Raw genomic sequence first — 14869 nt, forward strand, 5'->3', positions numbered from 1 at the left:
ATAATAACTTTAAAGAGCAATAACCATAAAGCAGATACTTGTACAAGGGGTTCTGAGGAAGGATGCTCTCACTCAGGTGGCTGGAATCTGAAGCACACTATTGAGGCAGAGACTCTCATGGCATCTAAACAAGCACCTGAATCACAAAGGCACAGTAGCCACAAACCAAGTCCTGGTAAGTGGGATTAGTGTAGACAGCTACTTGACATTTGGTATAGATGTGATGGGTTAAAAGGCCCGTTTCTGTGCAATACAAATCCATGACTAACAATCTCACATAGATTTTCAGACAAGTAATTTTGCAGAAGGTGGTTCCAAACTACTACAACCCTTGGTATTCAGAAATATTTCTTTTAACACCTCAAGGCCAGCTCCTGGTCCTTGGATCCTTAATGAATAGGAATATCTCTTCATCTTCTGTCTTGCAAACTCCTTCAAATTCCCTCAATACTGTGGTGAGTATGATTCGAGTTTGTGGCATTTCTGCTCAGGACTTAACCCTTGGAGACCAAGGACCCGATGGGTCAGGGTGAATCCTGGATACACTGACTTGAATACCAGTTCAAACTCCACCACATGGTTTGTAATCTGACTCAGTTACTAAATGGTATCAGCTCATATTTTATAAGTTCTGTATGACTCTACGTTAACATAAAAATTGCCTCAAGCACTAATTTCTCCTGCTTTCCTTTTGTGAGTCTAGTCCCACACCAACTTGGTGACTTTTCATTGCAAAAGACACTTACATGAACCCATTCTCTCTCTGACATTTTTCCAAGGTGTTCCTGACGTATGTTCCCAGCTTCCTGAAGAACAAGTGTTCTGATGGTTTGGCAGTAGATCCCGGCCCCTTTGTCTGTCCATACTCCTTGCACAAGGTCTCTGCCTTGGAGTAGTCTGCAGGTTTGAAAGAGTAGATGGAAATTAAGACCAGGAGACAAACAAAATCTCTATTACATCAATCCATGTGGAAAAGATCACTACCACCTTATTACAAAACCAATGTGTCCTTGGTGTGGGGGGGGGGGGCTACATTTTGGCCTATTAAGCCCCTTACTAGTTTGTTGTAGAACAATCCAGTTCTGAAGGAAAACAATTTTTAAATGTCTATAAAATTCCCTTTGGAAAATTCTAAGTGATTCTATATCCTCATAGACTCAGAATTTTACAGCATGGAAGTAAGTCCCTCAGCCCAATTTGTTCTTGAAACCATGGTGCCCACCAAGCTAATCTCATTTGCCCACATTTGGCCCATATCCCTCCAAATCCTATCCATGTACCTGTTTAAGTACATTTTAAACATTAATGTACCTGCCTCAACCACTTCCTTGGACAGTTCATTCCATCTACCGACCTCTAGGTGGTAAAGTTGGCCTTTAAGTTCCAATTAAATCTCTCCTCTATCTCACATTAAACCCCTGCCCCCACATTCTCGATTCCCCAACCCTGGGAAAATACTGTGCACATTCATTCTATCTATGCCCCTCAATTTTATGTACCTCTGTACGATTACTCATTTTCTTACACTTCAGTGAAGAAAGTCTAGTCTGCTTAACCTCTTTCCATAACTCAGTCCCTCAAATCCCAGCAACATTCTCATGAAATCTCCTCGGTTCTCTTCCCAGTTTAACAGCATCTTTCCAAGAGCAGAATGACCAAAACTCAACACAATATGAATCAACAACTGCAACATAACATTCCAACTTCTGTACTCAGTGCCCTGACTGATGGTATAGAGCAGAGGCAGGCAACCTATGGCCCATGAGCAAATACTGGGATACTATGCTTATCCGGCCCGCGAGTGATTTTTCCTTATTCTGAGTGTTTCACGTGACCACACTGATGGACATGTATGGCATCTTGTTACACTGGCCCCAGATTCCGTTTTGTTCCAAACCAAACACTGGTATATACGAATGACGGGAAGGCATACTACCTTATTAATATGTATTAGATCATCTCCGTGCACGCGCAGGTTTTCAGATGGTATCGTTCAAATTTGTAAATAGAAACCGCGTCACTGTGCTTTAACAAGAAATCCACGCTAAATATCCAGATATTTACAAGTGCTACTATACTTGTTGAATAACTTGTGTTTCAAAATAAGATCAAAGAAAAAAGTTCCAATGGCAATGAATGCAAAAGGCAGGAAGGTAGACACAGAGCACTGAAATTTCCAAGACATTTGGACACTAGATTACCTTTTCATCGAGTAAGCTGGGAAACTAGTTTGTCTCATTTGCCTAGAAAGTATTGCTGTGAAGAAGATGGCAAATATCAGGTGACATTATGAGACCCGCCATAGTGGAAATTTTAACGAGTTTACTGGGCAAGCAAGGAAAGATGAAGTTGAGTGAATGAAGGCTAGTTTCGGAAAACAAACGTCATTTTTTGCCAAGAAAAGCAGTGAAAATGAAGGAAATACCCGTGCCAACTACGAAGTCTCAAAATGTATTGCAGAGAAGACGAAGCCTTTTACAGATGGAGATTTTTGTCAATGAATGTTTACTGGCAGTGGTGGATATTGTTTGTCCTGAAAATAAATCTTTATTTGCATCTTATCAGCCTGTCAGCAAGAATGATCACATGGCATGTTGAAGAAAAGTCAGATGTTAAAAGTTGTTTAAGGGATGCTTGCAACAAATTGCAATTTTTTTCAATTGCGCTTGATGAGAGCACGGACTTAAGAGGCACTGCTTAACTTGCAGTGTTTATGCGAGGAGTGACCTCAGCTTCTCAAATTTTTGAAGAGTTTATTCAATTAATTCCTATGAAGGACACGGTTCCTGGAGCAGACATTTTTGAAGCTTTGTTGAAAATGATGTCAGAAATGAAACTTAATGTGTCAAAGGTAATTGGCATCACAACTGATGGGGCACCAGCAATAGTGGGACAGAAAAAGGCATCATGGCATTGCTGCAGGGACAAATGGAAAACCTGGGCATCGCACAGAAACTGGTTAAAATTCAATGCATTATCCATCAAGAGGCATTAAGTGCCACGTCTCTGAAATTAAAGAGTGTTATTGACATTGTTGTGAAGGCAGTGAATCTGATCCTATCTCGTGGATTGAATCATTGCCAGTTTCAGCAGTTTTTGTTGGATACGGAGGCAGAATATGGGGACCTGGCTTATTTCTGCAATGTACGCTGGCTTAGCCAAGAGTCAATGCTGGAAGGAGTATTTGCATTGCATGAAGAGGTGGCAATATTCCTTGAAATCAAAAATGACGATGCTTCACATTTTTGTGGACATTACATCTCATTTAAATATATCCTCGTTATATGCGTCTTCAGTCTATGCGGATCCACAGTTATGCGAGGAACCTATTTCTACCAATGTCTCCTTGCATACGTCCAAAACTCAGAGTTATGCGAGGAGCCCTGCTTTCCCGCCAATACAAGTCACATGCACATGCCTCTCAATCTCACTCCCGCCAGTCCTGCATTGGTTTTGGCAAGGTGAGGATGTGTGATCCTGCGCTCTTAAACTTTTGCTGGTTTTACCTACAGTGCAGTGATTCTGTGCTTGAAATATTTAACTAGGCCTCCTAAGTGTCCAATGTCCAGTCCTGGGCCACCAGCCGAGCAGCAGAGAACCGCTTTAAACACTTGAAAAAAAGTTGGAAATTATAAACAGCGCAGCATCAGCTGAAGGTAACACAGCTCTGGGACGCTACTGCCGGGAACAGAATCTTGCCTTTAAAGTTCTTTTGTTGCTTGGCAATGCGCCAGCCCATCCTAAACATTTGGGCAGCATTCATCCTAACATAACTGTGCGTTTCCTGCCACCTAACACAACATCGCTGATTCAACCACTTGACCAAAGTGCGATCCACATTCAAGGTGTTTTTTTTTACGACTAACTATCTCTCAGATGCTGCAAGCAACAGACGATTTTGAAAATCCCGGGAGGTTACCAACGGTGAGGAAATGGTGGAAGTCGTAACACTTGGAACAAATGGCAATGGACATGGACCCAAGTTTAGAACGGAGTCAGCATTTCAGTCATTCCCTGCCGTCAACCCTTCTTCCCTACAAACAAATTTATGCTGAAAAACAAAATGCTGCCAAGCAAACAACCCTCACCACTTTCTTCAAACCGGTGTTGTCATCTACTGCCGGTAGTTCTGAGAGTTCTGAGAGTCTTCCTTCACCCCTATGATCCTGACACCACAACAACCACTCATCTCCCGGAGCGAACACACCTGCCACTGTTGGTGAGTACTGTACACCCTAGTATATTAACTTTCTATGATTTATTACATTGAATATTACCTTAAATTGATGAAATATAATACGAATGTTGCCTTTGTGGTACAGCTTTTGTGTCATATTGGTATGAAAATGTGAATAAATTACAGATATACTTAAGAAGCCCTCTGGAACGCATCCCTATTTTCTCTATTTAAATAATTATTCATATTATGCGCCGACTGCAAGGAACGTATCCCCCGCATATAACGAGGATAGGTGTAACTTGAATTTACAACTTCAAGGGAAAAAAAATCAGCTGATACATGAGATGTATGGTCATATTGTGGCCTTTGAAAGAAAGCTGCAATTGTGGGAGTACCAGCTTCAAAAAGGAAATTGTGCACATTCTCCCACTTTTCAAAAAAGTAAAGCACAAGATCCAGGGGCATTTTTGTGAATATGGTCCAAGAATTGAGAAAAGAGTTTAAGCTGTTTGCTACTCCATTTGATGTGGAAGTGGACACTGCATCAGAAATTTTTCAAATGGAATTGATTTGAGATGCAGTGTGATGACATATTGAGATCGAAATTTCATTCTGAAGATATGTCAGTGCTTGACTTCTATATAAAATATATTCATCCAAGTGGGAAGTATCCTAACTTAGTGAACCTTGCAAAAAAAGATGGCATCATTGTTTGGCAGTACTTATCTGTGTGAGCAATTATTTTCAAAAATGAAGCACACCAAGAGCCATTTGAGAACAAGATTGATTGATGCCCATCTGGATAATGTTTTGCTCTTGACACCCAATATTGAGAAGCTATCAACCAACAAACAGCATCGTTTCAGACTGATTTATCAACTGTTTACATTAAAATTTTCTTTTTTATTATACTTAATTTACCACCATTCAATGCATCATGTTCATACCTTTTATGTTTAAAGGTTCTTTGTGTCTTTTTAATAGATTCAAAAGATGCCTTGATTGAAATAAATTGCAACTAAACTGAGTTATTTGATTACTAATTGGCATTCTTGGTTAAGCACAAATGATTTTCTAGCATGCGTTATTCATTAATTTGAGGCAAAACATAACTAGATGTATTTAAATGGATAATTCCCATATTTCAAGTTTTTTATGGCAATTATCTGGCCCACCGTCCGCTCATTAATATGTGAACCGGCCAACAGAGGCAAAAAGGTCGCCGACCCCTGATATAGAGCAAGCTCCAGATTAAAATCATATGAGCTATCCCTCATTTATTTTGAGGCTGTTAAGAATCAGACAGAACATATAGGGGCCCCGCTGCACACAGGCCATAAAGTACTCACTTAGAGAGATTCAGCAAGGAAACAGACACCTCAGCCCACCAATTGCACAGAGGCTAGTGAACCTTCAAGTGCAGAATGCTCTCAGGACAATGATTTATTTATTTATTAAGAGACCACACAGAATAGGTCCTTCTGGCCTTCATGTCAGATACTTGGAGAAGTAGTTGGGAACAGTGCACCAGAATGCAATGGATGTGCAGTTAAGTACACTCAAGGCAAAGATCAATTGATTTTTAGATTGGTGATGAATCTAGAGACGTGGGAACTAGGTAGATTTTACATGGAGAGGAATTAGTGGGAAACTCTAGTATCCAAGGCCACATCCTCAGAATAAAAGGATGTTTCTTTAAAATTGAGACGAGTAGGAATTTCTTTAGCCAGAGGGTGGTGAATCTTTCAAATTGGTTGCCACAAGTCATTTGGTTTATTTATGACAGAGAATGATAGGTTCTTAATTAGTAAAGGGGTTAAGGGTTAAGGGGAAAAGAAAAACAGAAGAATGGAGTTGAAAAATAAAATCAGCCATAATTGAACAGCGGAGCAAACTTGATGGGCCATTTCTTTCCTCATATCTTATGGTCTTAGGTGGGAATGGAGAGCGATTAACCATGATTCTATGGAATGGTAGTGAGGCTCAAGGAAGGAGCAGTGTGCTCTTTTAATGTGACTAATTTGACCAGGGTTACGTCTGGTAAGCTTAAGGCTATGAGACATCTTAGGCTGCCAAAGGAGCAAAACATTGACAGTTTCTTTCCCCCCTCCACAATAGTGCCTGACCTGTTGAGTTCCTCTGGCAGATTGTATTTTGCTCAGGAGTCCAATATCTGCAGTCTCATGTCCCTACTGAACAGCTGCCACTTTAAACATCTTGCTCATTCTCACTTGCAATGTCTAAAAGCACATTACATGCTGAGAATTGCCTTCCAAAGCACCAGACACCAGCTGCTCAAGGAAGCACCTGCCACAACCCTTCGTTTACAGGTGACTCCTGTGACCAACACAGCCAACACCAAAGGGATTTCCATCACCACATGTAATCCGGGTGACCAAGCCACCAGAAATGCCAGGCAGTAAAGACTCAGCGTACTCACACTTTTCTGCTTCTTGTAGAGATCGGATGGCTTCCCCACATTTATCACTGGCCAGCAAGGTCTGGCCATGGTAACAGTATGCCTGCAAGGAAAAACACACAGTCAGGACGCGGAATCCTCCCCCTCTCCCCCTCTCCAACATCAAATGGTTATCAGGACCAAAATTAACTCCAGCCAAAAGAATCCCAAGCTCACCCAACATCACAACATCCATCCCTAGGCAGTAGCTTCAACTCCTATCATTATCCATTGGCTGCATTATTTTGTTCTAAAGTGTTATAGCTTTAAGTTGCAAAAGTTAAGTTTATTTATAAAATATATATACATGAAAAGAATCAGTGCACATCTGATTACATTACTTGTGCCACTAACTCAACACATTCTCTCTACAATGCACCAAAGCCACTCACATTTCCTGTTTGAGCTACAGTGAAATGTTTTGAGAGATTGTTACACTGTGCTCAGTCCCTCTGTGTCCATTGGATCAGGACCCTGTGGCTACAGAGCTTCAGAACATCCCTCAGCACTTATTCATGTATCCCTGAATGTGCCAGTTAGCAACATTCCCTTACAGATGTCTTGTTACACTCAAAGACCAACACACTGTATTTTGTACAGACCAAAGCCAATACTCCCGCAGCAGCTGATATTTGCCTTAAAACTGTCTAATGATCACAGACCTCTGTTTGCAGCTACTTGGGATGAATTTTGATATGTTCCAGAATTATTTGATAAAAGCATAGTCCACATCCTCACTGTAGCCATATGGATGGCAAGGTACTTGAACATTGCAACTGGACTGGACAGGACTCCCAAAGTGAAACAATACAGTGATACTTCCCCTTGTATGCCATTGCTTAAGAATGCCTCCCACATCCGTGATGGGGGAATAATTGTTTGAGTTTGCAAACTGAAAGAAACAGCAGAAAATAAGGCCAGGGACATCACTCAGATACTCACCCCTCCCCCCCCCCACTCAGTTTTTTTACTGTTGCTCGTGTCATTGGGTGATTGAATGGACATCAGTACTAAAACAAGTCACTGGACACAAATTCGTCAAACAGCAGGAACATCATACTGACTGATCCAAACTCAGTAGACTCAGTGGGGGAAGAGGACAGGAACAGAGTCTAAGATGATGCCCTGAGACAGTCTGGTCTCAGGTTTCCCTCAATGTGAAGATGGTTCTTTCCCTGTAGAGGAGCTATTGAGGTGTAAGCCTCAAGTGATGTACTTTCACTAAATGATACAAAATAAATAAATTTTATTAACTAAAATTGATAGCTTACTGCTTTACTTGCCAGTTTTAACACTTACATAAGCCAGGTAGAAACAGTTTTTGAGCTGTAAGTACTTCCTCCATTTTGCTGCATAGCTAGGATCCAAGGTGGTAAGGCTGTTATCTGTAGCACAAAGATAGTCAGATGAGAGCTGTAATCTCAGTCTTCAAATACACTAACACTCTGCTCTATCCACCACTGTCTCAACTCATCTGCTCTTAAATCTTACTGACACTCTGTAAATTCCAAATCATTCCTGCTCATCATACACACACTACCGTCTTTAAACTGTCCTGTCTGCCCCCGCCATTAAGCCACGCCCAGCCCCATCCCCTGCCATTAAGCCACGCCCAGTCCCGCCCGTCATAAAGCCACGCCCAGTCCCGTCCCCTGACCTTAAGTCACGCTCAGTCCCGCCCCTGCCATAAAGCCACGCCCAGTCCCGCCCATCATAAAGCCACGCCCAGTCCCGCCCCTGCCATTAAGCCACGCCCAGACCCGCCCCTGCCATTAAGCCACGCCCAGACCCGCCCCTGCCATTAAGCCACGCCCAGCCCCATCCCCTGACCTTAAGCCACGCCCAGTCCCATCCCTGCCATTAAGCCACGCCCAGTCCCGCCCATCATAAAGCCACGCCCAGTCCCGTCCCCTGACCTTAAGTCACGCCCAGTCCCGCCCCTGCCATAAAGCCACGCCCAGTCCCCCCCGTCATAAAGCCACGCCCAGTCCCCCCCGTCATAAAGCCACGCCCAGTCCCCCCCGTCATAAAGCCACGCCCAGTCCCCCCCGTCATAAAGCCACGCCCAGTCCCGCCCCCTGCCATTAAGTCACGCCCAGTCCCGTCCCCTGCCATTAAGCCACACCCAGTCCCACCCCCTGCCATTAAGCCACACCCAGTCCCGTCCCCTGCCATTAAGCCACGCCCAGTCCCGTCCCCTGCCATTAAGCCACGACCAGTCCCGTCCCCTGCCATTAAGCCACGCCCAGTCCCGTCCCCTGCCATTAAGCCACGACCAGTCCCGTCCCCTGCCATTAAGCCACGCCCAGTCCCGTCCCCTGCCATTAAGCCACGCCCAGTCCCGTCCCCTGCCATTAAGCCACGACCTGTCCCACCCCTGCCATTAAGCCACACCCAGTCCTGCCCCCTGCTATTAAGCCACGCCCAGTCCCTTCCCCTGCCATTAAGCCACACCCAGTCCCACCCCTGCCATTAAGCCACACCCAGTTCTGCCCCCTGCCATTAAGTCACGCCCAGTCCCGCCCCCTGCTATTAAGCTACGCCCAGTCCTGTCCATCCATCACTCGGGTTTCTCCTTGGACATTCACTCATCCCTACTTTGGTAATTTCTTCCAGACCCATAACTTTCCAGAACTCTATATGCCCCCATTTTTTCCTGTATTTTAAAGTCACTTCACCATGCACGGCTGCGCCTATACTTGTCAAGATTCCAAACTATGGAATTTCCTTCCCTATCCCCCCCACTTTTTTTTTTAAATCTTATGATGCTCCTTGAAATATTTTATTCACCACCTAAACATTACCTGACTTGACTGAGCATTAAGTTATATTACACGGCATGGAATAGAGATTTAACAGCACCACAGGAAGCCCCGTCTACTCCCCTCAAGTTACAAAAATTGATCCAGCAAGTTGCTGAACTGTAGTGACCAAGACAGAATCAGACGAAGCACATCTGTGCTAAATAAACTAATAAACGGCTGCAAGTGTCCTACAAGAGACCACAACACCACCAGGGTAAGAAGCGTTGGTCTAGCCAGTGATGCCAAGTCAGAACAGCATCGGAACAAGCCCTTTGGTCCAGCTGATCCATGCTGACCAAGGTGGCCATCAAAGCTAGTTGGATGTACGACAACTCTGGCAGGGCCTGCAAGACATTACTCTATATCCAGGACTGTGTGGCTAGGCAAAGCTCAAAAACCATCTATAAATTTGCTGATGATACAACCATTGTTGGTAGAAACTCAGGTGTACAGGGGTGAGATATGCCAAATAGTGGAGTGGTGTCGCAGCAACAACCTGGCATTCAACGTCAGTAAGACGAAAGAGCTGATTGTGGACTTCAGGAAGGGTAAGATGAAGGAACACATACCAATCCTCATAGAGGGATCAGAAGTGGAGAGAGTGAGCAGCTTCAAGTTCCTGGGTGTCAAGATCTCTGAGGACCTAACCTGCTCTCAACATATCGAAGCAGTTATAAAGAAGGCAAGACAGCGACTATATTTTATTAGGAGTTTGAAGAGATTTGGTATGTCAACAAATACACTCAAAAATTTCTATAGATGTATCTTGGAGAGCGTTCTGACAGGCTGCATCACTGCCTGGTATGGGTGGTGGGGGAAGGGGTGCTACTGCACAAGACTGGAAGAAACTGCAGAGGGTTGTAAATTTAGTCGTACTAGCCGACAAAGTACCCAGGACATCTTCAAGTAGCAGTGTCTCAGAAAGGCAACATCCATTAAGGCCCTCCAGCACCCAGGGCATGCCCTTTTCTCACTGTTACCATCAGGTAGAAGGTACAGAAGCCTGAAGGCACACACTCAGTGATTCAGGAACAGCTTCTTCCCCTTTGCCATCCAATTCCTAAATGGACATCGAACCCTTGAACACTACCTTAACTTTTTAAATATATATTATTTCTATTTTTACACAATTTTAACCTATTCAATATCCATTTACTGTAATTTATTTTTTATTATTTTACTTTTTTCCTTTTATATTATGTATTGCATTGTACTGCTGCTAAGTTAAAAAATTTCACGACAGATGCCGGTGATAATAAACCTGACTCTGATTTTCCCCATATCTTTTAAACCTTTCCTTTCTATATACTTATCCAAATGTCTTTCAAACATCATTGTTGGATCTACCTCAACTACTTTCTCTCGCTGCTTGTTTCATATACCACCAACCTCTGCATGAACTTTCCCCATCAGATCCCATTTAAATATTTCTTGAAGTAAGATGTACATTAACATGGAATAAAAAAACAATTTTACATATCGAAGAAACTCTCTCCCTGTCTGTACAGGATTGGAATCCACAGAACCAGCAGCAGTCACAACAGGGCAGAAGCAAACACAGACCTACCCAGCGTTTAATTCATTGCTCAGTTCATGCATCCAAACAGGTAGAATATTTTAACGCACGTGAGCTCGGAGTGGAGTGGGAGATAGTTCAGCGGGATGAAGAGAAAGAAAGTAAGCTCACACCCCTCTGACACTACTGGATGTCAGGGTTTGCGCCCAGTGTCCAAGGAAAATTTCATCCCTGCTTTCAACAACAGATCCAACAGACAAGACCACAGAGTGATTAGTAACCCAGGCTGACTTGCCAAGTTTGATCAACTGAGCCGCCCTTCCGGTAATACTCTTATTGGGAAGTAAGTCTGGCCTAGATTACTAGGGCCACCAGGAATGTTCCTACATTCTTTGCATAGACAAACTTGGACAGCAAGGTAAGTCAGCAGATGTGCCAATGGCCAATAAAAGGTCAGGGGAACCCCCCCCAGAACTTTAAATAACATTGCTTTCAGTGATCAACAAGTTCTTTCTAATACAATGGAAAAGAGCAGAAGGGAAGTCAGCAAACTCACCAGCTTTCTGGTAAAAGTTAGCCGTTTCATAGGCCAGAGCTGCAATTAGACCTGGATTGTGCTTCAGTTCAATGGCTCTTGCGATGGTCACTTTAATTAAAGGCAAATAGATGGTTACTTGGTGGTAAAATAATGCGCTCAATTTTTAAATCTCTTAATATTGTATCAGGTGAGTAATTTATATACATTTATCTGAGCCTTCTCCATGAGACTCGGAGCTGATGGAGAAGAATTATCAGCAACAATAATGGAGCACATCCTCCTATCTAGTGCACAACATGAGGTGGCAACATTTGGAGTCGGTTATGCAGAAACATGCTGCTCATGTGAAAGTGTGTGGCACAGGATAGTTTTTTATTGGCATATTCATTATTCCTAGTTTTAGTTCTGATAAGAATCATACAGCATAGAATCAAGTCCTTTGGCCCAAATTGTCCATGTTAATCAGGAACCGCCAGGAGTAAGATATGTTAAAGTACCGGGGTTGATTGTATTTAATGTATCTAAGTAAACTACTTAAGAACTTTTTAAAAGCTATTATTAATGCTTTTTGAGAGAGTGATTTAGATGCATATCATATTTTTACTGAGTAATTTATGTAATTAGTTTTGCTAAAACAAGTGTATGGGACATTGGAAAAAATGTTGAATTTCCCCATGGGGATGAATAAAGTATCTATCTATCTATCTATCTATCTATCAAAGCCAGTCTAATTTGCTCAAGTTTGGCCCATTAACTTCTCTGGCTACAGGGTCTAAACTTAACCTTACCAGATGCTGCCTGACCTGCTGAGTTTTTTTTGGCCAATATCTTGCTTATTGCTGGTTGCCTCAGGAGATGGCAGTGAGACGACCTCATGAACTGTTGTACTGTAACTGGGCTGCCACAGTAGCATGGCAGTGAGCAGGAGCTTGGAGTTCAATTTCAGTGCCATCTGCAAGGAGTTTGTACATTCTCCCGTGTTTCCTCCGGGTGCTCTGGTTTTCTCCCACAGTCCAAAGACATACTGGTTAGTAAGTTAATTTGGTCATTGTAAATTGTCCTGTGATTAGGCTAATGTTAAATATCGGTGGATTCCTAGGCAGTGCAACTTGTTGGGATGGAAGGGCCTGTTCTGTATCTTTAAATAAAAATAAATCAACCTCCTGGGCTGCGTGAAAGGATAGCAGCTAAAGGGCAGTATTTAACCAATTGGGCTTTTAATGATAATCTTTAAGTTTCATGGTCACTTTTACAGATAATTTTTTTAGTTTTGGATAATTACAGAAACTGAATGCCATGCAGCATCTGAAGTCTCATTCTCAAGGCTTTTTGTCTGGTAAAATTTGAAATTTTGCCTTCTGTTGACAGGGTTATATTGCCTTGGCTACAATGGGAAATAGTTTGATGTTCTGGGCACTGTCTCCCCATTTGTACCTTCTTGAGCCTCAGCTTGACACTGAACAATGTAGGTATCAAGAACCCGTGATTCAAGGTCTTTTCCTTTCTCAGGAGCGGTCACAAGTTTGGCGACTTCATTTTCCTAAGCAAAACAAAAGTGACTTACATTAAAGCCAGCTCTAACTTGTGAATGCAGATAATGACTGAGGATCAGAAACAGAAAACTAAAACAAATGCATGTTCTCCAGCACAGGAAAATGGGCTCCAGGGTGACATCACGCACACACACATTACAGACTGCAGGGTCACATTCCACATTCCACATTCCAGGCTAGAAGTGGCAGAAAGCCAACAGGGAAAGGAAAAAGCACACATCCAAAATATTGGATCAATTCTCATCCACTGGCAGAATATAGCCACCAGTGAAGATCCCAATGATAGAAGTATGCCTGTCATATGAAATTCATGAATGTGTGAAATTCAAGGCATTGAGGCTGAAAAGAGTAATGAACTGCTATTCAGCTCACTACTCCCAAGGGGCTTTTACTTGCCACAGCACTGAACTGGCTCCATGGCTGTGGCCAGCAGCCACTGGGCTCCTAGACCAACTCTGTGGCTGGCCAGTCGCAAGGCACTGCTGCTTCACCCTTGTCACCAACTACTGCAGTGCAAGGAAAAATGATGAGCTGTGGAGGAGAAAAGGCGAAAGAGTCTAGATACCCTTTTCTCGTTGGGTGACAGAACAGCCGTTTTCTAGTTTATACTGAAAACATCACTGACAAGCAAAATGAATTTGGTGCCGTACCTGCACCATTTGTAGCCACAGTGAATGACAAATTGTGCCCCTTTTCTGACATTATTAAATGTAGCCACTCTAAGTAAAAAAAAAACCACATCTAGCATTGTGGGGTGGGGGATGGATTAAAGTAAATGGAAATTAAACACTTATTTGTGGTTTACCTGCCAGTTTATTGTGTAAATTTAATTTATTAGAAAACTGATTTGCAATTTTAGCTGTGTATTGTCAAGCAGCTATTCTGAAACCTACTGAAAAGATAGTATATCATAGCATTTGACTTCTACCCATGGTCTATAAAACCATATACAGCTACAAATCCAAGAGAGATTCACAATTCCATTTCAAGGGAAGTTTTATTTATTTCCTCACCTCATCCTGAACTTGGATTTATTTATGAAAATTGTAACTGGAAAGAGCCAGATTGCAGCTGCCTATATCCAGGAGTTTATGAAATGTAATCAAAAGCTGACAGACACAAAAGTAATTTATTTCTTCTTGAAGTGCGAGTGATTTGTAATGCACTTGTACTGTTTTACAACGTACTGTTTATACTGACTGTACATGAAAACTATTCTACTTGTCAAATATAAGCGAGAATTAAAATCCCTACACTGGAAACAATTTCTATACGATGGGCAACCTCTGCAATATGGGTTACAGAAATTCACCTTTACAGAATTCACAAATCACTGCCCAAAAATTTGATATACAGAATAAAGTTTGCTTATAAAGTTTATGAAATTTGTGATCACAAATCTGAATTTTTTTCCCCCCAAACTCTCATTCCTTGATGCATGCATAGATGTCATGGCCTTGCATTACAGAAAGTTATGCTACAAACCATTTCATAACCACTGCATCCCTGTAATACAGGGTTCACCTGTACAATATTTTGAAAAGAAAGTAGGAAGATAGCGTTATGTCTATTTAATTCACTGTTCTAGAGCAGCTCCAGCCTATGGTTAGGCCACACTTAGGCCCCCTCCAGTTCACCTATCAGCCCCGACTAGGAGTTGAGGATGCCATCGTCTACCTGCTGAACCGTGTCTACGCCCACCTGGACAAGCCGACGAGCACTGTGATGGTCATGTTTTTTTGACTTCTCCAGTGCGTTCAACACCATCCACCCTGCTCTGCTGGGTGAGAAGCTGACAGTGATGCAGGTGGATGCTTCCC

General features: G+C 42.6%; 1 protein-coding gene across 2 annotated transcripts in view; it reads right to left on the reverse strand.

The window, feature by feature from the left end:
- brox (BRO1 domain and CAAX motif containing) overlaps positions 1-14869 on the reverse strand; it is a 50825-nt gene that overhangs the window by 5723 nt on the left and 30233 nt on the right. The window contains exons 6-10 of one of the 2 annotated variants that reach the window (XM_073056170.1): positions 12931-13036; positions 11515-11604; positions 7938-8023; positions 6621-6702; positions 747-897 (exon numbers count right to left, since the gene is read on the reverse strand). In XM_073056170.1, coding sequence (XP_072912271.1) covers positions 747-897; positions 6621-6702; positions 7938-8023; positions 11515-11604; positions 12931-13036 — 515 coding nt within the window. The remainder of the gene's footprint in view (positions 1-746; positions 898-6620; positions 6703-7937; positions 8024-11514; positions 11605-12930; positions 13037-14869) is intronic. The other variant, XM_073056171.1, reaches the window with a different exon arrangement.

The sequence above is a fragment of the Hemitrygon akajei genome, chromosome 9 (genome assembly GCF_048418815.1).
Source record: "Hemitrygon akajei chromosome 9, sHemAka1.3, whole genome shotgun sequence".
Taxonomy (NCBI): domain Eukaryota; kingdom Metazoa; phylum Chordata; class Chondrichthyes; order Myliobatiformes; family Dasyatidae; genus Hemitrygon; species Hemitrygon akajei.